Below are 27,083 nucleotides of genomic sequence, written 5' to 3' on the forward strand. Positions count from 1 at the left end.
TTGAGGTTTCTATCTCTCTATCCCTCTCCCTTCCCCTCTGAAATCAATAAAAAAATAATGAAATTACAATGCAACCCACATTTCTAAAAAAAAAAAAAAAAAAAAAAAAGTGGGGAGAAGGCCAGAGCATGGGAGTCCCCAGAGGTGGTGGTGGTGGGGTATGGTCAGGGCAAAGGAGGAGCTTAGGTAGCCAGAGGCGGGGATTCGAGAATTTGGGGCGGAGCTTGGAGTTTTAAGCGATTAGATGGGCAGTGGGCGGGGCTTGCGATGCTGCGAATGGGGTGGTTACTCTGTGGGCGGGGCTCCTAGAACTTGCGGCGGGGTTCTGGGTACCGATAGGTCAGTTCTGAAGCAATGGGCGGGGAGCTGGGTTTAGTGACAGGAGGCCGGCTGAGGGCTTGGATGGGTAGTGGGCGGGGTCAGAGGAACTGATATTCCGGTTTTAAGGGGCTCAGGGGGCCTGTTTGAGGAGCCGGGGATGTGGCCTTGCAGAGCCAAGCAGGTCAGTGGGCGGAGCTCTAGGAACGCCGCTCCCGGTTTTGAGGAGCAGTGGGCGTGGCTCGGAGGCGCCTATGGGTGTGGCTCTCCGGCCACTGAGATAAGCAGTGGGCGGTCCTCCGCGGCCCACCTGCACGCTTCGGCTCGACCAGAGGGGGCGTTAGGGAGCGTGGATGGGGATGGCAAGGTGGGAAGCGCAATTCCCTGCCGGAAGTGGGCGTGGCTTTCTGCAGCCGGGCGGCTCTGGTTGGGCGCGTCGCGCCGCGGGGGCGGAGCCTGCGTGCGGCGGCGGGGGCGGGGGCGGCTGCCCATACCCCTCCCCCGCGCGGCGCTCAGTGCCAGGCGGGAGGCGACAGCGGTTGGAAGCTTCGCGGGGCTTTGCAGCGGGGACTTCGGCGGCGGCGGCGCCTCAGGCACCTCGGCCCTGGTGAGCCGCGCGCGCCCGGCTGGGCCGCTTGGGAGCGAGGCGGGCGGGCGGACGCGTTCTCGCAGCACTTGCCAGTGTCGGCTGACAGGAGCCGGCGGGGCGTGGGGCAGGGCCGGGTGTAGGGGAGTGGGCTGGGGTGGTGCGCGAGGTGCGGGCCCTTGGGCCGGGGGTTCACCTGGCCAGTGTGCAGGAGGTTGGGGTCGGGGGCTGCTGCCGGAGCCTCTGGGCCTGGGAGGAGGGAGTTGGGGACAGAACCGCTTGGCTTGGGGAGAGCGAACCCGGGTCCGTGTGGGGAGGAGACTGTCCAGGGAGGGGAGGCTTTTTGGGGTCCGGAACCCTCATGGCCGGGTGAGGAGCCGAGTGGTGACTGGGCTGACGGAGGAAGGCTTTTAGGGGTCAGGAACCCGTCTGGTTGGGTGGGGTCTTGAGTGAGGAGGGGCTGTTGGAGGCTGGGGCGCAGTGGCTGGGGGCGCCAGAGCTGGAGGCGGAGTTTGAGCGGCCCTGGGGAGCGAGTGGGTGCGGGAGGGGCGGGTAGGCAGGGTCGGGGTTCAAGTGTGGCGGTGGCGAGCTGGGCCCGGCCTGGGAGGGGCGTGGGGGTTGCCTGGCTTCGGGCCCCGGGGATCTGGGTTAGGGGTCGGGAAAGGGCGCAACGCGGCCGGAGCTGGAGCGACGTGGGTGGGGGCGGCTTGGGAAGAGGGCGAGCCCGGAGGTGGGAGCCGAGGGCTGGGGCTTGGCGGGGTGAGGTTTCGAGAGGAAGAATGAGGCAGGAATGCTGCAGGGTCGGCGGGGCGGGGGGGTGGGGGAAGCTGGGGGCTGGGGCGTCGGTGTGAACTGGGTGATTCCGAGATGGGGGAGCAGCTGGCGAGGGGCGCAGGGAGAGGGAGCGAGGTGCAGGTGGGGCGGCGCCGCGCCGGAATGCCCGGGGCCGAGGTCGGATGCTGAGGGTGGACCTGCGGGCACCCAGCTCTCGCGCCGGTCCGCACAGGCGCGCACACGCACACACACACACACACCCCAGCTCCCCGGCTCCTAAAGGGCTTGAATGTGCCGGGGGAAGTGGCCGGCTGCGGGAGGGCCGAGAAGAAAGGGGCTCGCTTCCTCTCTCGGGGAGAGGCGCTGGCCCCGCCGTCCTTTTTTGGGAGTGTTCAAAGGGTTTTGCTGGCTGGAAAAGGAAACGTAGGCTTCGCTGCCTATGGTGGTTTAGAATCACATCCTATATTTGGCCTTCATGTAGGCTGCCCTTGTTCTGCGGTGTCTGAAGTCCTTGCTCTCTACATGTTGCAGACGTGGGGCTGGGGTGTGAGAAGCAAATTGCGAGTTGCTCATCTCCCGCCCCGGATAGCAAGATTTAAAAAAAAAAAGAAAAAAGGCCTTTCTTATACCTGTAAAGGCGTTTAAAAAGAATTGGGTGTCGTGCGTGGTTTTAAACTGGCACTCGGTGGTGGACGTAGTACTTTTTGGAAATAGTGATCACAGAAATGTTGGGCTCTCTTACTGGAGCCGTCCTGCCTGGGATTTTACATTGTAAAACTGTACTTGTAGGGCTGTTCGTATTCATGCATTTCATTGTCCTTCTCTGGCAGAACTCTGTCCTGATACCAGGGCCTGCTGGTATAGTCAGAAACATAATTAGATATACGCAGTGTGCTTTGTACCGTCTGTGCAGTTGTAAAGGCAAATAATGTATGTGTTTATATTCCTTCATTTACTGCATTCCCTGTAAAACTGAAGAAATGGGGAAAATATATTTTGGACTTGATTCTATATATTGTAGAAAAGTAACTTAAGGAAACGAAATCTTTTCTCTTAGAGGTCCATTTCAGAGCTGCAGTGTTTGGATATAGTCACCTTTGGGTCTGAAAGGTTCCTTAAATAAATGGGGTGGGGGAGCCAAATAAAACTGGAAATTTTATGTAGGTCTTGAAGGGCAGGCAGTGTTTCGTGGTAGGCAGTAGTCGTGTGTACTGAGGATTGAACAAAGACTGGTATAAAGGTCGGGTATACTCCTTTTTGACAAATCCGGAATGCATCTTGTGTGTTTTTTCATTATCGTGGAAGGTACATTAAAGCACGATGAATTTTAATACACATACTAATGAGATATCACTGCACACGGTTTTGAAATTTTCATGATCATTTGTTACTTTGCCTGCAGATTGTGCTAATTAGCATTTATGTCTATTTATAATTTAGGATTAGATTTAGGGTTGAGAAATAGCACATTTATTTATTTATTTATTTATTTATTTATAAATAATCCTCATCTGAGGATATGTTTTTGTTGATTTTTGAGAGAGAGGAAGGGAGAGGGAGAGAGAAACACCGATCCATTGATGATCGGCTACCTCCTGCACAAAACTTGACCAGGGATCCAAGCTGCAATCTGAGCATGTGCTCTGCTCTGCCTGGGAATCGAACCCATGACCTTTCCTTGTATGGAAGGACGCTCCAACCAACTGAGCCACTCCAGCCAGGGCTAGAAATAGCACTTCTTAAACACTGTTGGATTTATTTTTCCTATTTAAGTTTTATACTTAATGTATCTGTCACTTATGGGATCCACTTCAACTAGGAGGAGGAGCACCATTTGCGTGCCTATAAAATGGAATGTTCAAAGGGATAAATGTCAGTTCTTAGTTATATAACTGGGAATGGGAGATTCGGTTCTTTTTTATGCAAATTACTTTTTAATATTTTGATTTGCCACAAACTGGTACTGTAGAAACAGATACTACTAGCGGGGCTATTTTATCTTTGACTTCTATTTCAGAGGTGAAACAGTAATAAATTTGGGTGCCACTTTCATATTTAGGATTCAGATCAATGTGTGGTTTCCATTTGATGAGTTCCCTTTGCTATCCTGGATTATGAACTCTCTTCTGACACTTGTATGTCTTTTAAAACTTAAGATGCTTTTTCTGTATTAAAACATGGAAATTGTCATGAATATTTCAGTATGACCTAGTACCTAGAATGTTAAGTAATAGAATCTCTCTGGGTTTTCATTGCCCTAGTTCAGATCCTTTAAAGTGAGTGAACAAGATTATATACTCGTTTTTGAGGCTTTTTTGGTGTGTTTTAATAGTGCAAAATGGAATCTTTTTTGTTTTATAACTGCTTTTTTTTGAGATATAACTCACATACCATACAATTCACCCATTTAAAGTATAAAATTCGATAGTGATTAGTATACTCGCAGCGATGTGCAGTCATCATTACAATTGTAGAATATTTTCATCAGCCCAGAAGGAAACCCTGTGCCCTTTAGCAGTCCCCCTGGCCCCAGTCTCTTCCCTCCTTTGCCCTAGGCAACCACTAATTTACTTTTTGTCTCTGGATTTGCTTATTTTGAACATTTCATGTAAGTGGAATCATTCAGTACCAAGTCTTTGTGTTTGTCTTTTACTAAGCATAATGTTTTCAAGGTTTATCTGTGTTGTAGCATGTATTAGTACTTCATTTTTTATGATTGAATAATACATTGTATCGATATACCATATTTTCTTTATTCATCAACTGATAGACATTGGGTGTTTCCCCTTTTTGGCTGTTATATGAGTAATGTTGCTATGAACATTCATGTACAATTTCTGTATGGACATATGTTTTCATTTCTCTTGTGGATTGCTAGGTCATGTTGGTAACTTTATGTTTAACTGTCAGAGGAACTAACTGCCAGACTGTTTTCCAAAGCAGCTATACCATTTACAATCCACCAGCAATGTATAAAGACTTAAATATTTCTACATCCTTGTCAACACTTGTATTCTCTGACTCTTTGGCTTTGGCCATCCCCTGGGGTGTGAAGTGGTATATCATTTTGATTTGCATTTCCCTGATGGCTAATGATGTGTCCAGCATCTTACGTGATTAGTGGACAGTTGTGTATATTTTTTGGTGATATGTCTATTCATATGCTTTGCCCATTTTAAAACTGGGTTCTCTTTTTATTGTTAAGTTATGAGTTATATTCTAGAAAGAAGTGTCTTATCAGATATAAAATTTGCAAACATTTTCTCCATTCTGTGAATTGTCTTTTCACTTTCTTTTTTATTGAGGTACTAGTGCCCCTGTGCACAGACTTGTGCACATTGAAAGGAAATTAATTAAAGGTAGCTAGTGGGGCGGGACTGGGCAAGATGGGCTGGACACGCCCTGGAGCCAACCTCCCGAGGCCCCTCCCTGGCCTTCTGCTCCTGGGGTGGCGCTGCAGCACGTAGGGCGTCTGCAGAGTGAGTGAGGTCCCTCGGCCTGGCCTGTGGGGATCGGGCCAAAACCCACTCTCTGACATCTCCCAAGGGGCTCCTGGATTTCGAGAGGTCAGTTCTCGGGCCCTGGAATCAGGCTCCCTCCTCTCTGGTTCCGGGGTGCGTTACCCAAGAACCACCGCTGCCAAGTCACCACAGCTTGGCAGCTCCTGCGTTGAGCGTCTGCTCCCTGGTGGTCAGTGGGAGTCATATCTACCAGCTGGTCGCTTAGCCTTTTATATATATAGATAATTGACACAACATTTTTTATTTTTTTAAATTTGATTTTTAGAGAGAGAGGAAGGGAGAGGGAGAGAGAAACATTATGAGATGGATATATTGATTGCCTCCTGCATGGATTGAACCCGCAACCTGGGCATGTGCCTTGACCGGGAATCAAACCGACAACCTCTTGGTGCACAGGATGACACCCAACCTGAGCCACACCGGCTAGGGTGACATAACATTTCTTTTCACTGTCTTTGAAGCACAAAAGTTTTTAATTTGGGGGAAGTTGAAGTCTAATTTATGCATAATGGAGTCAAAATTGATATTAATGCAGTTAGAAATTATTTAGACTTTAAATCATATTCTTATAAATATTTTGTTTATATAAATTAAAAGCCAAAGTGAAAGGGTTAGGGAAAGATTTGAATTAGTCCTAGATCAAAAAGGGTGCACCAGGGAACAATGTCATTCTGCTGTTTAAATCTTCTAGTCATCTCCCACCCCATTGTCTGTGGTTAAAGTTCAAACTTCTTAATGTGGCTAAGGATCGAGGTGTCTCTGATTTCAGCCTGCCTTATCACTCACTACTCCCCTTAGGTTTTTATCTCCACTCAGTGAACGAATGATTATTGAATAAAATTAACTGGAAAGATCCTGAGGTCAGTGGGTTTCTCGGATTCTTATTTGTGGCTTTGTTGCCTGTGTTAGAATAACATGGAAGGCAGAGGTAATTCCCCTCTGCCTTTCTGGCATCCAAGTCCAGCTCTTACAAAAAAAATTTGCTCAGATTGTAAAACTGAGTGTTTGAAACATTTTCCTGAGGGCAAAACATTATCATCCAGGTTCTTTCCCTCTAATGGACAGAAATGACTGGCCCACAGCCTGTCTCAGTAGGGCAGATGGCCAGGGGACACATTTAGTTTGGTACAGTCAGCCACACCAAACGCTGCGGGCCTGCCCTGATGGTATCATGTCAGTGCTGGAACTGCCCCTGCAGTCTGACAAAGGGTGTAACCTGGGTTGTAAGGACGCATACTTTCTTCCGTTTCATTCTTTTGTTCATGCTCTCTTGCTTCTCTCAGAGCATCTGACGCAAGTAGTAGTCTTTAGTTATATTTTCTGTTATGTTCACTTTTACTACATTAATTAAAAATGCTTAATTTCTTCCTGAGAATTAGGAGAAACTAGTTGGCCATTTGGGGTACATTTTCTGCTTCGGGTTCATTAAATTGTTGGATTGTGGCAAGGTAGTAAAGAAGAGAAAAAAAAATAACCCTATATAGTTTTTTGCTCTAAGAGAGTTTTGTATTTAGAGAAATCGAGGCAATGAAGGGTGCAGACCTTCAGAGCCAGACTGAGCTGGGTTTCACTCTTGGCTACACTTCAATTTTTTAAAAGTATTTTAAATTGATTTTTATAGAGAGAGGAAGGGGGAGAGAGAGAGAGAGAAACATTGCTGTGAGAGCAGAACAGCAGTTGGCTGCCTCTTGCAGGTCCTATACCTGGGATCAAGCTCACAACCTGGGCATGTGCCCTGACCTGGAATCGAACTGGCAGACTTTCAGTGCAAGGGAAGATACCCAACCAGCTGAGCCACACAGGCCAGTGCTTGGCTCCATTTCTTAGTTACCTGTGACGTTGCCAATGACCTCACCTCCCTGAGCCTCGGTTTCCTCTTCTATAGTATGGAGATGTTAATGGCTACTTTGCTGGGTACTGTAAACGTTAAATGAGAAAAAGTATGTAAAGTGCCTAAGAATGAGCAGCACTGACTAAATTTGTGTTTAAATGTCTGATGTAATGATGTAATGAATGGAACTTCACTCTTAAATGTCTGATGTAATGAATGGAACTGTGGAGAATCTAATAGAGTAGGCTTAATGCATTTTATTTCTGATGTTAAGCTATTTGCGCATGGCTTTCCACTTGCAGCTCAGCACTTTAGATTTTGAATCAAAGTTGAAACGACGAAGAGAAAAAAAGTGTCTAATTTTAGGATAGAAAAGTGGTAAAAATGAGGTAGTGTTTTGCTGTCTATCTGAATTGGAAATGTCTGTACAGACAAGCTTCTCTTATTCAGGTCTTATGCCTGTGTTCAATATGTCTGTGTTTGTCTGTTTATCTATTTTAAGGAAAAAGGTTTAGTTCCTGGCAAATGATGCATCTTAGAATTTGAAAGGAGGTTGCACTACAGTGTGAGATATTCATCTGGTTATAATGTGAATGGCAGCATTGTGATAAAGTGTAACATTCTGTGTGGGGAAAGAGCCACTGTAGTTTCATGGGATGGTAAATTAAGCCTGTCATTTGAATCTTCCATTACTAACAAAAGCAGGTTCCCCTGTTTGCTACAGTAAAGAGAAATTAAATCAAATTGATGCACAGGTCAGAGAGAGAGAGAGAGAAACTGGAATATAAATGGGAGTAGGAGGCTTTTATTTTGTAGGACTGAAGGCAGTAATTCCACAGTACAACATATTTATTTTTCCCCTTTGTTCTTGCAGTTATCTACATTTTCAAAAAATATGAATAATGGGTCCTATTTTAGTACCAGCATCTCAAATGCCTTTTAAAAATATATCATTTGAGGGGGACTTGGGAGATTATTTCTCAGGTCTAGAGGTTCTCATTCTTGAAGGTCTGTGAGGATCATCTCTAGACCTTTGTACATGCAGCTGCCTGGGCTTGAGCTTCCTGGTGACTCTGAATCACAGCTAGAGTGGGAAGTACCTATCTGGTCTTACAGATGAGGGCTGTGGCCACAGGAGCTTGAGAGACTTGCTCAAGATCAGGAACTTAACTGTCCCTTCCCTCCTCCCTCAGCCACCCTGCACCTTTTCCCATAAGTAGTGTGAATTTGTTTTTATAGTTGGTTGTATGGGTTTATAGTATAGTGTGGATTAAAAGAAATTTTTTTTTTACAGTGTGAACCTGATATTGGTTTTCCCTTTTTAGTCCTTGAACCAATGCAACGGTTCCCTCTTAACCTTTCACCATAGTCTTTTGCCAGACATACAAAGTGAGCCTACTCACAGTTTATCTCTGCAGTTCATCATCACAAGTGGTAGGTAGTACCAATGTTTGTCTTTTCCCCTCACATTTTCAGATTGTACATGTGTTAAATTACTAAGCTTGGTCCAGATTTTCAGAAGGTTTTTTAGATGCATTTTTTGGAAAATGTGAAAATACATGGAATCTGTTGGATAAATCTTTGGTAGACTTGATTTCCTAGTTTTAGTATAAAGTTCCTTGACAGTATTTTATTGATCCATTTTTGTTTCTTCAGTCTGATAATCTGACTATTTGTAAGCAGTGGTTGTAAGGACTTAACTCAAATGTTTCAAAGACTAATTAGTATCGCAAAGAAGCCACTGCATTGTGTCTTGCCAGAATAATTGGCACCATTAGGCCATTTGTATATGCAAACACTACGTTTGACAGGAACAACACATGTCCAGTACTACACTATACAGATTGTAACAGGCATAATGAAAACCCCTTAGGATGAGCAGAAGTTGACCATTGCTTCACAGTGTGGTCATTCTGTCTCTGTGGGACCAAGATAGACTGGGAATCTAGGCACGTGGCAGCTTGGGGTAAGAGCCTTTTTGACCCGTTGTGGAATCAGATGTGTGCCCACGTGTTCTGACAACTGCTGAGGTCTTTATCCTGGCTGAACAAAGCTGTGGGTTTTCAGTCTCGTGAAAGGCCATACATAACACACTTGGGAAAGGAAGTGTTGGGGGAGTGAAACCTTTGGGGCTGTATTTTCTACTCACATTGTAGGGGTTCTTGATAAAATTCACAAGCACCCCCTCCTTAAGACAAATGTTTAATCACCATTATTTACTTACTTCACATGAAAGATACTTAAATTCCTTTTCATAATGGTTAAGCATTCTTTTCTAGTTAAAGATTCTAATTCCTTTCATTCTTAGGAACTTAAAGAATTGAGGCTGATTTATTAATATAAAAACTCAAATGCTGCCTGAGTGGTGACTGAGAAACCATATAAACTTGAGCTATCATCTCCATTAAGCAGAAGGATTTATTAGGAGACTAGTCACTTTACAAGCTAGAGGGTGAATTAATTTTGTGGTTTGTAGTGTCTTTAGCTTCCCATTGTCATCCTAGTTGTCTTTTGGCAAGCAAGAGAGAGGCTGGAGCCAAAGAGTGCTGGCCACAGGGGTGATATTTTAATAAGATGTGTGTTGTGTTTTAGAAATACAGTAATCCTTCCTTAGGCTCTTTCTCTTATGTGGGCCACTGTTGCTTTACAGTGCTACTATACTAGTAGGAGAAGATAAATCAGAAGTTTTGTGGGTTTTGTGCGTGTTTTTTTTTTTTTTTATCCTAAGACTTCCAGTTTGATCTTATGCAATATAGAGATATCTTGCATGCACTGGGCTGAGTTACATTGTCAAGTGGAACAAATGATGCATCTTACCTGCAAAGGATAGCTGTGGACATTGTGCTTTTCTAAAGGTGAATGGTGGAGAGCCCCGATGCAGTTTCTGTTTTGGAGGCAGTCTTGGACATTCAGCCCTCAACCCAGGACTGGGTCATGTTCCAAAGACTAACTCAGTTACTTGGAACTCAGATGGCATCTTTTGGTATAGATTCAGTATTACAAGTGGTGAGTAAGTTCTCAGCCTAGACTGAAGAAATCTATTTAATTCACAGCACAGCATTTGAAACTGTTAATGGTGATAATGGGATTCTGGATCCTGGGAATAGGAGTCCTGTGAAACAGCAGTAGGAACCATGCTCCACACCCTAGGTGCCTGTCTCAGGCTGTGTGGCATCCAGCAGCCTCATGCTACAGCAGCCTTCCAAGTTCTTCATCCTTCCCTCTTGATTTGGAGCTTCTCCCCTGGTTAATTTGATCTCCTTTAAATAGCAGTAGCAGGGAGTTGACTTTGGGGTACCTGGGGCCAGGTCAGTCTCATCAGTCTCCAGATGTCTGGTTTGGGGTCGGGGTGACAAGAAGGGATGGCGCAAGAGGAGGCTAAGACTTGGCGCTGCCGCCTGAGTGACTCTGATTCTGGGCTGGGAGATGGGATGCCGGGCCGACTTGTCCTCTGCTCCCTGCCCCTCTCTGCCCACAGAGTCCGATAGTGGCGGCCAGTCCACCTGAGATGATGCCACTGGAACCAGGGAGGTCCATTACTTTTCCAAGGTCATGCAGCAGAGAGTAGAGAGCAGATTGCTGGGTTGCACAGAGACCAGAGAGGAGGCTACTGCAATAGTCCCAGTGTTCCAGAGACTCTTGAGTGGATTCGTCGAGTGGGCACCCAGACACACAAGTCTGGAGATCAGGAAAGGGTTCAGATTGGAGACATCCTCAACACCGATGATGTATGGACCAGGATGGAGCTGTGGGTCAGGTTTGGCAGTGGACATCTTCAGTCCTGGTGGCAATGCCGTTAGGGTCGTGTGACCTTTGAAGATGTGGTTATCTACTCCTGGGAGGAGTGGAGGCTCCTTGATGAAGCGCAGAGATGTCTGTACCGCAGTGGGATGCTGGAGAACTTTTCTGTGGTGGCCTCTCTGGGACTTGCATCTTCCAGGACCCATGAAATTACCCAAGTGGAGCAGTGGGGAGAGTCCTTTTTGCCTGCCTGTGGGTCATGACTGTAGTCAATGCCAAGAGGTTGTTGGTGTGGAGCAGAGGTTGAGCTGAGTGGTAACGTAGAAGGAATGCTCAGAGCAAACCTTCACCAACACCAGAAGCTGCACTGTGGGGAGAGACCCTTAGGAAGAGAAGGTGGGGGATGGGGCGAAGGGTGAGAAGAACTTCCTGACTGGCTCTGGTCTTAACCATCAGGTGACTCATAGTACAGGACCACTGAAAGTCACCCTGAAAAAAGTCATGACAAGTGCAGCGAATGTGGGAAGCCTTTGGTCTGAAATACTTGTTTAGCACCAGAGACACACACTGAAGAAAAGCCTTATGAAGGAGTGAATGTGGGTCATTATTCAGCCATAAGTACAACCTTTTTATACACCACGCTAGAGACCGATGCACAAAATTTGTGCAAGGGGCTCAGCCCCGCGGCTGCCTCTGCCTTGGTGGCTTCGTCCGGAAGGATGTCCAGCCTAATTAGCATATTATGCTTTTATTATTATAGATAGTTCACACTGGTGAGAGGCCTTGTGGATATAGTGAATGTGGAATATCCTTTAGCCACAATGCCAACCTTATTCAACACTGGAGAGTTCATGTTGGAGAAAAGCCTTTTATGTGCAGGGAAGGTGGGAAAGCCTTCAGGCATAATTCCAGCTTGTTCAGCACCACAGAATCCACACTGGAGTAAGGCCTTATGAGTGCAGCGAATGTGGGAAATTCTTTAGCTTCAACATAAGCCTCATGAAACATCAGGGCATTCACACTGGAGAAAGACTTATAAGTGCACCGAATGTGGGAACTTCCATAGCCACAGTCAAGCCTTATTAATCATTGGAGAGTTCACACTGGAGAAAGGCCTTATGAGTGTAGAGAATATGGGGAATTTTTTTAGCCAAAGCTCGAGCCTCATGAAACACCGCAAGGTTCTCACTGGAGAAAAGCCTTTTAAATGAAATGAATATGGACGATATTTTAGCAAGAATTCCAGCCTTGTTAAACATCAGAGGGTTCACACTGAAGTGAGACCTTAACGAGCCCAAGGAATGTGGGACATTTTTCACCAGAGCAAATTTTGGAGGTTTAGTTATTTAAATCATCAATTCTGATGAAAAGCAGTGATAATACATTTTGTTGGTGCTTTATTTGCAAACTTACTTAACTGACTTTTTTTTTTTTTAACTCTGTCGCACCTTTTTAAAAATATATATTTTATTGATTTTTTACAGAGAGGAAGGGAGAGGGATAGAGAGTTAGAAACATCAATGAGAGAGAAACATCGATCAGCTGCCCCCTGTACACTCTCCACTAGGGATGTGCCCGCAACCAAGGTATATGCCCTTGACCGGAATAGAACCTGGGACCCTTGAGTCCGCAGGCCGAAGCTCTATCCACTGAGCCAACCCGGTCAGGGCTTAACTGACTTCTTGAATAAATTGAAAATATTGGTAGCATGGGGTTCTTAGGACTTTGTTTTATAGTCCAGTTAGAGACTTTAAGAATCAGTGAAGTCCCATCCTAGTGGAAGCATGCTTTCATCTTGAAGGTTTTTGTCAAAGTAGATAGGGGAAAAGCTATAATTTGTATCAAGATGAGGATTTAAAGTTATGGTACCATGTCATCGAACAGCGGAGTTTCCCTTTACCCTCTTTCTCCTCTTCTCTAGTGTTTCAGGTTTTGTTTTTTTTTTTTAATCCTCACTCCAGGATATTTTATCCTTTGCTTTTTAGAGAGTGAAGGGAAGGAGGGAGGGAGACAAATATTGATGTGAGAGAGACACATTGAATGGTTGCCTCTTGCACAAGCCCGGATGAGGACTGGGAATTGAACCTGAGACCCTTTGGTGGGCAGGCCAAAGCTCTAATCAGTGAGCAACACCGGCCAGAGTAGTTCCTCATGTTTTAATGCCTTGACTGACTGGAAAGTGTCCTTGTCTCACTGGTGGTTAGTCCTGAGGGGCTGTAGGGCTAGCCCCAGAGGAATCAAAGGTCAGGTCTCAGGGCATTTCAGTGGTTCCTGGAAGCTCCAAGGATTCAGTGTGTTTGGAATTAGTTTGACCTGGGAAATTGATAAGAACTGAGTAAGTTAAAATATGGTTAATTGTACCATTTTAGTTGCTCAATGGTCTCATCGTTTAGGAATTTATTTGTGCAATATTATTAAAATTTCAAAAATGACAGGCTTTGGTTTAAATCATGTTAGTGATTAATGTGATAAGTGATCACAAGAAAGGAATTGTTTTGTAATTGTGTGTGTGTGTTTGTGTGCTTTATTTCTGGTAATTTTTTTAAATTTTATTTTTATTGATTTGTAGAGAGAAAGGAAGGGAGAGGGAGGGAGGGAGGGAGGGGGAGGGAGAGGGAGAGGGAGAGAGAGAGAGAGAGAGAGAGAGAGAGAGAGAGAGAGAGAAAGAGAGATCTGAGAGTGACACATCAACATTGCCTCCTGCACTCCCCCCACCAGGATGGAACCTGCAACTCAGGCATGTGCCCTGACTGGGAATAGAACCGGCAACCTTTCAGTGCACAGGACAACACTCTACCAACTGAACCATACTAGCCAGGGCTTTCTGGTAATTTTTAGAGATTACAAAAAGTATTTATTTGGTTATAACTACATTTTCCCCAGTGAGTTACATTCTTACAATTTCTTGTACTCTCTTGTAGATACTGATATTATGTGTGTTTGTTTCCCTTTAGAAGAGGGGTTTGCTGATAAGGAAATTGTTTGTGATTTTGTCAAAAAGGACCAGACAGACTGATTTGTCCTAAGTTGCAGTAACATTTTAAGAGGTATACTTTCCTGTTTCTATTGGATGTCTGAAAATTCTGGAAACATAGGGAGATTTTTATTTTAAACAGTGCTTGTTTCATTTTCAAATGTAATGCTCAATATTTTTACCTTCAAGCTCTGGGCATCTTGCTTGGCAAACTTCCTTAATTTTAAAGCCACAGATTCAGTTATAATCTGAAAAGGTATAATAAGTGATTCAAATTATATTCCCTGTTTTTACTCTTTTCAGACACCTACTTGTAAAGAGAAGGCTCTTTTGTGCTAATACAAAGTAGTGGTTCATTTTCCTGGTTATTGATTCATCATCCTAGCATTAATGTTTGGGTGAATATTTGATTATGTTGTGTCTCCTCCAGTAGACTGTAAGCTCTATGAGAGCAAGGGCCAGGTCTGCTTGCTCACCATTGCATCTTCAATATATAGCGTAATGCCAGCATGGTCAAAGCTCAATAAATAATTGAATGTTCAATAAATGAATGATGAATGATTGGGATTAAAGACCTATTCAGCATTCACTGATGAGTGTACATGTTACATGTATAACCCTGTGGGTGCTAGTAACTAATTTGGTTCTCAGTGAATCCATGAGTTTTATTAGGGGAATGTGGACTGGATCCCAGTGAAAGAGGCATTTCCTATAGACTTGTGGGCTTTAGAAGTCATTTATATTTTAGTTTTCCCATTTTATAGATGAATCCAACAATCCTGGGATCAAAATGATTCAGTGGGTAGGTGACTGTCAGGATAAACTGTGTCTGACATCCAAGCCAGGGTTTTTCCTACTGTACCTTACCATTCCCTTGAATCATTGTCAAGAGTATATGTTTATTTAATCAGTTTGCCCACAGTATAGGCAAAAAGAGAAGACTGAAATTCTTCAGTTGAAGGTGATTACTTTGTTTTTCTACTCTGCTAGTTTTGCTTTGTGACTAGCCTTGTGAACATCTTCATAAAAATGTCTTAAAACAACAACTAAAAAAAGATCTGGGAGTCCAATAATTTCATTTCCTGGTATAAGACTATTGCCAGAGAATTATTAAAATTTTATTCTGAGAGAAACTCCATCTGATTAAGTAGTGGAAACAGACTTAGCAAGTTTGAACAGTCATATACAGTGTGCTTTTTACCAATTGTTGATAGGAAAAGTAGGTCATCAGTTATAGAGAGTATTTTGAAACACATCCATCATTAATTTTTTAAGTGAGATTGCTGTGTCAGTCATGTCTGTAAAAGTCTGCAGTTGGTATGAGAACTCTTGGGATTAATTTGGCTCTTTGAAGAGAGAGGCGGAGTTCAGCTTCTGAGTCTACTAGTCTCCGGTGGTGCACTTTAGGGAGATGACTGCAGCTGCAGACGAATTTATACCGTTGCACAGTGTTCTCTGGGCAGATAGTGCCTGCCTCTGTCTCTGTGAGGGAGGGTTCTTCAGTCCTTTTCAAAGCTCCAGGGATGGGTGGAGGTGGTTTTGTTTATAAAGATGCTGGTAATAAGCAGAAAATTGGGAGAGGAAGAATTGTAAACACATCATCCTTGTACATTATCTTGCGGAAAATTTATTCTTACTTGATAGTGTAATAAAAATATTACTTCTGTCAAGAGATGACTCCTAAAGCCTTATAATTTCATGTTTTAGTAACTGCAAAATTTCTGTAATGTCATTCTTATTTATTATATTTTACGTGAGTTACAGGCCCCATTAGTGCATCTTTTAGTGATAAAGGGTCTCTCTTTAATACAAGTGTAAAAGAGTTAATTTGAAGATTTCTATATATTTTTTTTGTATTTAGGATCTTTATGTTGCTATTTTGCTGTGCCTATGCTTATTTCATTTTTTAAAAATTTTAGCTTTATTAAGGTATTTAAAGTGTATACCGTGGTGATTTGATTTATGTATATAGCTCATTTCATTTCTTGTCAGACTTCATTTTTTAGCAGTCATTTTCATAGCTGCACATTCTACTCTAAGTCATTAGTCAGTGTTTATGTTGACGGCAGGTGTTCTCCAACTTTTGTCCCAAGTTCCTAAAATGAGTATAAAATTGTAAAATGTAAAAGTTGGGGTTTTCTTCTTAGAAAACTTTAGAAAGTATAAATGTCTTCATTATACCTTGCCTTTTAGAAATTAACATTGATGTGTGTGTGTGTGTGTGTGTTTCTAGAGTTTTATGCATGTCTTTTCATACAGTTGTTTTGTACAGTTGAGCACACATAGTCTCTGGCTTAAGACTGCGGGTTTTCAATCAGAAGGAAATACTTGGCATATCTATTGTTCTCAGTATATTTGAATGCTTACAGCCAACTTCTCTGTTCTGATTTTCCCGTGTTTTTTGCGTGAGCAAAATGCAATTTCATATGTAAAAACTGCACAAACAGGCCTGGTGGAACTATGAGTTGTGGAGGCAGCACCCCCACGAAAGAGCTCGGAGTGGCACTCTTTCTTGGCTGATGTGGGAAAGTCAAATTGTATGTGTGAAGAGGAGTTTATCATTGAAAAACTATGGAAGTTCAGAGGGTGGAAAGTTGAACTGGTCTGTACTTTGTGGTTCGAGGTCATGTGTCTCTCTCAGAAGTCCTTTAAGTTTGGGCAAGTCACAGCGTCTCTAGGCTGGAAATGAAGGGCCTGGAACTGATGAGTTCTGGAACCCTTTCCACTCCAGGCTTCTGTGAGGACTGAGCCTGGATGTTTTATGGTAGATCTTACTTACATTTTCTCATCTTTTGTTCCTAGAAACATTTTTTTTAAATGGTATTGGGTTATTAAATTGAAACAAAGTACATTTATAATTGGTATGCATCATTTGGATTCTTACCTATTACCTGAATGAAAAGGGGGATGATACTATTTGGAAGACTATAATGAGTATGAATTTTTCCCCTTCTTTTTTTTTTTTTTAACCTCCCGTTTATTCTTACCATCCTTGGTATCATGATAAATTGAACCAACATTAAGGCAGTTCAATACTTGCAGTCAGTTGTCTTAAGTATTTAGCAGTTTTTCTGGAAAAAAACATTTTCCCTCTATATACCTCAATGTCATTAATGGAGTGCAAATCCTTTTCAGCCATAGCTGTTATGTATGAGGTCTGTCGTGTGTCTGATTTTTCTGCTGTGTTTTGTGTTTTATATCATGTGATCGTTTTTCTTCATTGTAAAACAACTTATATCAAAGTAGGTAAACTAGGCATTTTTTCCTCTTGGAATGTCTGTTAAGGAAATGGATGCAATGAAAATGATTTGCTAAGGTGAACTCTTCAAATGTCACTGGTAGGTTTTGTTTAAGAAAATTCTAAAAAACTCAGCCAACTCATATCCAGAAATGATGAATGTTGAATTTTTGTGTTTAATTATAGTCCCTCCCATATTTGCTTTGGGTGTCTGCTCTTTTATGAATGTGTATTCTATGTAGGCTTACATATTACATTTCCAATTTGTTAAAAGGAATTTTTCGCTGTAGGGATTGCCATTTAAATAGCTGAGCTGAGCATATTTGTTGCCTCATTTGTTATTTTACTTGCCGTTTTCTATTACATAACGCATCTGATCTCTTCTACATTAAAATGCGCCTGCCATCAAAACAGCAACTTAGAGAGAACATGTTCTTTCCCCACTGGGATATTCTGGAGTCCTGCAGTCCTGGCGAGGGAACATTCTCAGCCTAGTAATGCTCTGGGATGGTCTCAGCAAATGTTCTGAGCAGGATTTTGCTCCTAGTAGGGGTTTTCCTGTATGTGTTCCTAGCAGGATGTGTTTCCTTTCATATGAACCATAGAGGTACATCTGCTGGTATCTTTAAACAGATACTTCTCAATAAACAAGGAAATGTCAAAATTGTGATCTTTTTTTTATTAGATCGATGGACTTAGTCAGAATAGAGAAAAAGTAGTAACATTTACTCAGGTTTTTCGAGTGTATTTTATTTAGTGCCATTACAATATAAACACCCTGTCTTGTATACATTTTTTTCCTCCTCCTACCCAACACATTTCTTATGTATGACTTATGAATTAAATTTTCTGTGTATAACTTGACTTGCCAGTGCTGTAAGAAACATGCCTTCACACTCTCCTAGAGGTTGAGGATCATCAATTGAGTGTATTTTATTCTGAGAATGATTTTTTAGTGAGCTTCTCTCTGACACTTAGTCCTTAAACCATAGAGATAGACATTATTATTTATTCTTCTGAAATAACTGACCCTAGCCCTAATAGCTGAGCCTAATCCTGAATAGCCCAGCATAGCCCTAAGAGCCTAGTCTAGTCCGAAATAGCCAAGCCTAAGTTGAGCCCAGTCCCGAAGAAGGAGCCTAGCTCTGAAGGTCGACCTTATTTTTACAGCTTGTTCTTGGTTAAGATGTTCACCGTTTTTTGTCTCATAGATGAGCTGTTAGTATCATGAATGTCGGAATGTAAATTAGTACAACTAATGTGGAAAATAGTATGAAACTTCCTCAAAAAAAGTAAAAATAGAACTGCCATATGATCCAGCAATTCTATTTTATTTTTTAAAATATGGAACACTTCTCGAATTTGGGTGTCATCCTTGTGCAGGGGCCATGTTAATCTTCTCTATATTGTTCCAATTTTAGTATATGTGCTGCCAAAGTGAGCACCAGCAATTCTACTTTTGGGTATTTGTCCAAAAGTAACAAAATCACCATCTTGAAAAGATATCTGCATCCACATGTTCATTGCAGCATTATTTTACAATAGCTAAGATCTGAAAACAACCTAAGTGCCCATTGACGAATGGGTAAAGAATGTGATATATATAAAATAAGACAATGGAATATTATTTTCTATATATATAAAAGCCTAAGCGACCGGCTGACAGGTAGCTATGATGCGCACTGACCACCGGGGGGGTAGATGCTCAACGCAGGAGCTTCCCCCTGGTGGTCAGTATGCTGGCACGAGCCATTCCCGCCTCCGTGGCAGCGCAGCAGGCATAGCAGGGTTGGGATGAGTGGGATTGAGCGGCCCGGACTCAAGCTCCTCCCCAGCCCCGTGCCACTTCAGGCACTACTACATCCCCCGAGGGGTCCCGGATTGCGAGAGGGCCCAGGCTAGGCGGAGGGACCCCACTGGTGCACGAATCCGTGCACTGGGCCTCTAGTTCAGTATAAAAAAGAAGGAAATCCTGCCATTTGTGTCTACATGGATGGATCTTGAGGGCATTATGCTAAGTGAAATATGTCAGAGAAAGACAAATACTGTATGATATCACTTATATGTTGAATCTAAAACTTACAAAAAATAACTTGAACTTGTAGAAAAGAACAAGGTAGTCAGAGGCATGGAGTTGCGTGTGGGGGGGTTGGTCAAATGGATGATAGTGGTCAAAACAACAGACTTCCGATTATAAGATTAATAAGTCCTGAGGATATAATGTACAACATGGGGACTATGAAAAGGTTACATTTTAAAAAAGAAATTTATTATGATAGTTGCTGGACAATCAAGACTTAACCCTTAATCCTCTGTCCTTCAGTATCACCTGGAAAATTGGGCTGGGGAAACGACTATTCATATTTCTAAAGTAGAGTTTTCAACTAAATTCCAGTGAGTGAATTCCATAGTTGAGCTTGTGCTCTCAACCTATCCTCACATTGTCTTTCAAAGACATACTAGTTTTTATAATGAAAACCATTCTAGAATAATCCCAGTTTTACTGGAAATATGGGTAGGATGATAAATTGTATGCTATAAGGTCTTACATAAGGTTTGTAATTCCCACATTTTGTGGAAATTCAAAACTACATTGCATTTTCTCCTATCTAAAGTCAATATATTTTGACACTTGGTAAATATTTGATTTGCTTAATGAATGACTTATGACTACATCATCTCCTTTAATACTGTGATGATCCTCCAAATGCAAACAAAAGGTCCTACAAAGTTTTAGGAATTTGTACTTGAAAGACATAAGTAGGCAACTTCTCCAAGGTTGAATTCTGATAAGATATTTAAAATCGTACCAAGTACTACTATTTCCTTGGGCTTTTTATTTTAGGATTTTTTCATTTACTCTTTTTAATGTAATTGAGAATTAATTTATAAAATGCTTTGGTTTTGAGGGATACTTTAGTTGTGTGATTTGGGATAAGATATTTAATAAAAGAACTAAGTTTAATGGTATGACATTGTAATTTGGAAGTTTGTAGCTAAACATTAACGTGATGAAACACTAATATCACTTGATAATGCAGGCAGCTGTCTTGTGAAGAAGGGAGTTTTTCTGTCTGAGGTCCCAATTTTCCTTTGTTAGAGGAGAAATTTAAGTGTAGTGAATTCCATGCTGAGGTGAGAGAACAAAATATTTTGTAAAGGGTCCTTGAAAACTGATGCTGGTTCTCATATGTGAAAATTACGCTTTTGGCCCATAAGCAGTAGAGAATTGATTTGGGTTTTTTCCCCCTTGGGTAGAAAAATCTGTTAGTGGGCTCTTAAGTAATAATTGCTAACATTTATCAGAGTCTGTGCTAGGAACTTTGCAGCTTTAAAAAAAACCACATCTTTTTTGAGATATACTTCACATACCACACCAGCCAGGCTATATGTCTGTTCTTGTTCTAATACCTCACTGTCTTGATTTCCATTGCTTTGTAGTGAGTTTTATAACCAGGAAGTATGAATCTTCCTAATTTGTTCTTCTCTTTCAAGGTTGTTTTGGCAACTGTTGGGTCCCTTGATATTCCATATGAATCTTAGAATCAGTTCATGAAGAAGTCAGCTAGGGTTCTGATAGGGATTACATTGAGTATTGCCATTTTAATGTTAAGTCTTCTGGTCCATGAACACAAGCTGTCTTTACATTTAATTGTGTCTTCTTTAACTGCTTTCATTAGTGTTTTGTAATTTTTAGCACAGGCATACCTCAGATATTGCAGGTTCAGTTCTAGAACATTACAATAAAGCAAGTGTTATAATAAAGTGAGTTGTAGTCTTTTTACTGATGGAGGGTCTTCATTTTAATTTGTAAAAACGCAACATCCATGAGGCATTTTATTTTATTTTTTTAAAAATATATTTTATTGATTTTTTACAGAGAGGATGGGAGAGAGATAGATAATTAGAAACATCGATGGGAGAGAAACATCGATCAGCTGCCTCCTGCACATCTCCCACTGGGGATGTGCCCACAACCCAGGTACATGCCCTTGACTGGAATCGAACCTGGGACCCTTCAGTCCGCAGGCCGACGCTCTATCCACTGAGCCAAACCGGTTTCGGCCCATGAGGCATTTTAAATGCCAACCATAATAAAATGGGGTATGCCTGTATACAAGTCTTTCACCTTCTTGGTTAGGTTTACTCCTGAGTATTCTATTCCTTTTGATATTACTGTGAATGTTTTCTTTTAAAAAAAATTAATGTGAGAGAGAAGCATCAATTTGTTGTTCCACTTACTTACGCATTCATTGATTGATTCTTGTATGTGCCCTGATTAGGGGTTGAACCTGAAACTTTGGCACATCAGGATGACACTCTAACCAACTGAGCTATCCGGCTAGGGTCTGGAATTGTTTTGTTAATTTCATTTTCAGATTATTTGTTATGAGTGTGCAGAAATACAGTTGATTCTTATATATAGGTCTCTTATCCTGTAACCTTGCTAATATTACACTTGATCTTAACCAAAAGGCCGAGAAGCGATAACCTTGCTAATATTAATTCTAATAGTTTTTTAGTGTATTCCTTAGGATTTTCTGTATGTAAGATCATGTCATTTGCATTTGGAGATAGTTTTACTTCTTTCTTTACAATCCGAGGGCCTTTTATTTGTTGTTGTTTCTTGTCTAATTACCCAGTCTAGAACCTGTAGTACATTGCTGGGTAGAAGTGGCAAAAGCAGACATCTTGCCTGGTTCTTGATCTTAGGGAGAAAGTATCTTACACCACTGGATATTGTTAGCTGTATTTTTGTGTTTGTTTGTTTTTAATCAGTTTGGGGAAGTTTCCTTTTGTTCCTAGTTTGTTGAGTGTTTTTATCTTGCAAGAGTGTTGGATTTTGTCAAACGCTTTTCTGTGTGAGACGATTATGTGATTTTTGTTTATTATTCGATTGATATATGTTACACTGATTTTCAGATGTTGACCCAACCTTGCATTCCTGGATAAGTTGCACTTGGTCATGTTGTATAATGCATTTTATGCTAGATTTGGTCTGTTAGTATTTTGTTGAGGATTTTTGCATTGATACTCATAAGAGATATTAGTCTAGGGTTTTTTTTGGTCATGTCTTTTTCTGATTTTGGCATCAGAGTAATACTGGTCTCATAACATTAATCTGGAAGCATTTCCTCCTCTCCTATTCTTTGGAAACATTTGTGAAGTATTGGTATTCTTTAAATGTTTGATAGACTTCAGTGGTGAAACTACCTGGACCTGGGTTTTGTCAGATGTTGTTTCTAATTCTTATAGATCAGCAAAATGAGGCTCAGAAAGATTAAGTAAGTTACTAATAAATGGTAAAGCTAGAATTTGAACCTGGGTTACCTTATGTAAAGTTCTAGGATGATAAGAGCGGACACATATTGTGTAATTAGATATGTGTGTTTAATCATACAAGGTGCTTTAACATATTAATCTCTTGCTACACTCCTATCACCAGGTGCTTACCTCATGTAATGATCACTTCAACTTTATATGTATTGTACCCATTTTCAGATAGAGAATCTGACACGTAAAGAGATTCATTGACTTGCCCCACTGAACCTTGGCCAGGAAGTAAATGGTACAGCTGTGCTTCTCACTCACAAGGCTGTCTGACTCTGGAGCCTGCCCTCTTAATTGCTTTTCTCTGTTATGTGCAGGAAAAGCAGCTGTGCCACATGTGGACAGCTGAGCCCTGATCAGGTTCAACCTTGGATGTGGATGGGCTCACACTGCTCTTCAGTCTCCACTTGGACCTGCCTGGCTCGGTCAGCACAGCACTATGGAAGCACTGACTTTTCTCACTGTCTCTGCTCTGTAGCTGACACTCTAATCCATGGTTGTAGCAAAAGAACCTGTATATCATTCTGACTCCATGCGGTTAGGATGAAAGTAAGTTGTCACTGTGTATAATATAGAAATGACTTTTAAAAGTATTTTAGTATGTAAGTTAGCCAGCAAATTTGTGTAATACCTTTCACTAACATATTCAAAGCACTTCACATATTTATATTTATTTATGTTTATATTGCTGGTGAGATTAGATAGTATCTAGTTTATTTGAGTGAAGAGGAAAGTTGTCTCTTATTTTTCAAGTTAGAGGCCTTCCTCAAATGTCCATTCACATTTAAAAGGGAAGCACAAAAAGGTGACCTCATGCCTCTGTGGGCTGAGGGGCTGGTTGAGTGGTGGACCTCACAGTGGGTGGTGAGGTCTGATCTCTTACCAGATGGGGCTGGTGGTATCTAGGCCTGGTAGCCAGTGTTTTGGGAGCCCCAGAAACAAGGGAGACTCCACTGTACAAAATCACATTGTCACTGTGACACCTGTTCATACCTTTGTTGCCTGTCGACCTGCCCAGGGCATGCAGTCTGGCTTCCGCTGGAGTGGATGCGGCGTAGTGCCTGTGATTGTGCAGCATTGGAGAGGGTGATCTTGGTGTTGAGCTGCTTCTGATTTAGGCTTCAATTTTCTCTTCAGCCCCTCTCCCACTTCCCTGTTTCTCTAGAGTGCTCTGGGGTTTCCATGGACTTCGGTGTTCTTTTCATGAGCCTTTCCTCCTGAGACACGCAAGAGGACAGGACATTCACACTTCAGTCAGTTACATGTATATAATAGCTTCCCATCTTTTAAGATTTTGTTGTCACATTTGCATTCTTCTTAGGCTCCATTCAGTGACCTTTCTCTTGTCCTTTGGTGTTTATACCTGCTTTTATTCTTTGACTGCCATTTTATTAGGGTTCCAGGAAAGAGTGGAGATAAATGCCATTTGTATTTCTTTTGTAAATTACCTCTTCATGTCCTTTGTGTAATTTTCTATTGGGATTTTCATGTTTTTAATTTGTAAAAACTTTGTGTATGAAGGATATTAACTCTTGACATATGGTGCAATCCTTAGTTCTGTGTTAACTTACTTTTGAAACACTTGCTAGAAGGTACTGGTGGGATTTGAGCTTCTGCTAACTTGTGCAGATGGTTGTGTAGGGAAATGGATCCTGGAACCAGCTGGCGGTACATTGGCTTTTGTATGGATGTGCTTTTCTTGTGGTTTTCACTACCTCTTGGAAGCTCTTTATCTCTTCATGCTTGAGAATTATTCACACTGTTTCACAAATGAAGAGCTCTGGCCAAGTGGAAGCAAATAATTGGCCATCTCCTCTACCAAGTACTCTAAATGTATGGTCCTGGTAGTCAGCTGGAAAGGTCTGGCAACAGCTGGGCTGAGGAACATGGGTGCTCAACTGCCTGCAAGGGTCCGTTGCCTCAACCCAGCCATATGCCCCAGGCTTGTAGAGAGGCGACTTTTGCACATGCCTTGGAAGGTTAGAAAGAGGCTGGCAAAAATAAATTATCTCCCTTTGCATTTAGCAGTGGGCCCAGCGTCATGAGAAAGGGAATTAGAGGGAAGCAATTAGCAAAAGCCCACCCTGTGTCCCTTTTGGCATGAGTGGACAGGTGTTAGCTCTCCTCTGTACCTGATGGGGGTCAGAATGACTGGTTTTCAGCTGACCATGTTCCATTTCCACTGAGGTTTTCTCCAGGCCCCTTCTATCCTAGCCCATATGAGCAGAATGTTCTCCATTAGTAGGTAGGATAATGACATTGGTACAGTCTAGGAGACCTCACCAGGTGGGGCCTGGTGATCTTGAAGCAGGAAGCTTTCCGTGCACATGTCTGTCGGACAACCTAGTGGAATTTGGAGTCTGAAATGACCCAGGAGGGAGCCCTGGAATAACACCCTCCCCCGGTGAATGATCAACTCTGATGTGAAAAACCATCCTGTTCATTTCCCCTCCCTGAGGTTTTCCTTTCCGCTGGCCAACTGCTGCTGCTACAGTCATTCCAGGCCTTTTCAGGCCTGGTTTATTGTCACAGCTCTTAGCCCAGCACCTTGCTTTTAGCTTCTTCCTGCCTAAAATGCTAGTAGGCCACTGTCAGACCTGTTGTCATCCCAAACATTATTTTTTTGTCACATTACTCTCCATTTAAATCCTTGCTACTTTTTTTTCAGACCTGGCTTTTGACCTATCAGTTGCCTTAGCCAGATTCCTGGTAGCACTCAGCACCAGGGGTTTGGTTCTGATTTGCTCTGATTATAATGCCTGTGTTGGAAGGCTCTTGAAGACAAGGGTGGTTGCTTATATTTCTTGAATTCTCCACTTCTCGTAGTTGGACTTGTGGAAACACTTGTGAGCGGGCAGAATTCTCAGACAGCAGAGTGCTGATGTCTGGGGGAAAATTACCTTGGCAGACTGAGGAAAAAGCCACAGTATCATATCTTTTTATGGGGGGGAGGGGTTCTTGAGCTCAAATCTACTACATAACTTAACTTGGAGTTTTCTTATCTTTAAAAGGGGGAGAGAGTTGAATTTACTTACCTTTCAATTCCCACCCAGTCCTGAAAGGCTAATTTTTCTTCATTCCTTGTCTTGATCTTTTTCCTGAAATTAAACTGATGAGCAGTTTCTGGATCTTGAATTAGGAATTTTTCATTTCTTTGTAATTCTTTCCCTGACGCATTTTCAGTTTTCTATGGGTATGTGCTGCTAAAGGAAGTTTGGATTTGCCATTAGGCTGCTTTTTTAGGAGAGCAGACAAAATGCCATGCCATTCTGGTTTTTGGGTGTTTTTTTGTACTTGGAGGGTTTTTTTTGTTTTGTTTTGTTTTGTTTTTTGTAAAAGTAAAGCTTTCAGTTGAGTGCATGACTTTAACATAATTTTTGTTCTTCTACAGACACGATGAGGCGAGTGGTACGACAGAGCAAGTTTCGGCATGTATTTGGACAAGCGGTAAAAAATGACCAGTGTTATGATGACATCCGGGTTTCTCGAGTGACCTGGGATAGTTCCTTTTGCGCTGTCAATCCCAGATTTGTTGCCATAATCATTGAAGCAAGTGGGGGAGGTGCGTTCCTTGTGCTCCCTTTGCACAAGGTAAGTAATCTGACTTTCCGTTCTGTTAAACACTGTAATAGAATGCCCAGACCATTAGACTCTGATGTAATTGAGGTTTCATTCCTTACAGTTTACAACCACATCAGTTTTTCTCTAATAGAGAATCATTAAACAGAAAGGTGAACTCTGTTCTGGGTGTGCCCTCTATGGATCAAAATGATTATTATAATGATGCTGTGAGCATGGGCAGGCAAGGAATTTTATGATTTGGTTAGTAGTCATCCATTTTTCACAAACGTTGTTCCAAAAGGTGTAGTTTAAAAACAATCATTTTTTATATGGGCAGAAATTTTTAAGACTATCTTTTTTGTGTGTGAAGTCATGAGCACTGAGACTTTTGGTTTTTTGAATGATAAATGAGATGAAAGCTCAAGAAAAGGTTCCCAGTGGTGCAGATTTCAAGTCTGGATAACAGTAAAGTTTCAGCATAGGATCTAAACAGTGTTAACAAATGGTAGAAATAAAGGATCTTCGCTGAAAGTGATTTTGTGTGACCTTCTACATCAGTGGACTTCCCAGTACTCCCTACTCCAGTGGTCAGCAAACTGCGGCCCCTTGAGTGTGGCTCTTCCACAAAATACCACGTGCGGGCGCGCAGGTACAGTGCGATTGAAACTTCGTGGCCACACTCAAGGGGCCAAAGAGCCGCATGTGGCTCGCGAGCCACAATTTGCCGACCACTGCCCTACTCCATCCAGAGAGTCGTTTCCAATACAGAAAAGAAAGGAGATTTGTGATTTTCTGACTATTCTTGAATATTGTGGATGAAAATCTGTACTTGCTTTAACAGGAAATCCCAGAATCACAAATAATTGGGAGGGTTTGGGGGTGGGGGTGGGGGTGGGGGGGAGTTGTTGCTGTGTGAGAGAGAACCTGGAAAGAGTAATTTTCTAGTTAGCCTTTGGAGGAAAAAAAGTTGGTGAGTCCTGAGCTCTGATAAGGGCTCAGTGCTGGTGAGGATGCAGGTGTTGGGTCACATTACAGCTGTTTCCACTCTGCTGAGAACAGTGGGTCCCCCTGAGTCTGAGCCATGCATACTAGGGGCACGTCTCGTCATTATGGACCATGTGATTCTGAAAGTGGTTACAATAAAGTGGTTTTCTGTCAAAGTATTGTTTCCCATATGGGTGTTTTTTCCTTAGGAAAAACTCTCACTG

The 27,083-nt window shown here is 42.3% G+C and overlaps 1 protein-coding gene and 1 non-coding gene across 2 annotated transcripts in view; one reads left to right on the forward strand and one right to left on the reverse strand.

Moving 5' to 3' along the window:
• Positions 1-780: 780 nt before the first annotated feature.
• Positions 781-27,083, forward strand: part of CORO1C (coronin 1C) — a 61,983-nt gene continuing 35,680 nt past the window's right edge. Inside the window, exons 1-2 of the mRNA XM_059676715.1 lie at positions 781-925; positions 25,706-25,905. Of these exons, the coding sequence (XP_059532698.1) occupies positions 25,711-25,905 (195 nt within the window). The 5' untranslated portion in view covers positions 781-925; positions 25,706-25,710. The remainder of the gene's footprint in view (positions 926-25,705; positions 25,906-27,083) is intronic.
• LOC132222317 (U6 spliceosomal RNA) lies at positions 18,322-18,428 on the reverse strand. The gene has a single exon (XR_009450186.1). It is a non-coding gene; the product is annotated as a U6 spliceosomal RNA (small nuclear RNA).

The sequence above is a fragment of the Myotis daubentonii genome, chromosome 19 (genome assembly GCF_963259705.1).
Source record: "Myotis daubentonii chromosome 19, mMyoDau2.1, whole genome shotgun sequence".
NCBI classification, from domain to species: Eukaryota; Metazoa; Chordata; class Mammalia; order Chiroptera; family Vespertilionidae; genus Myotis; species Myotis daubentonii.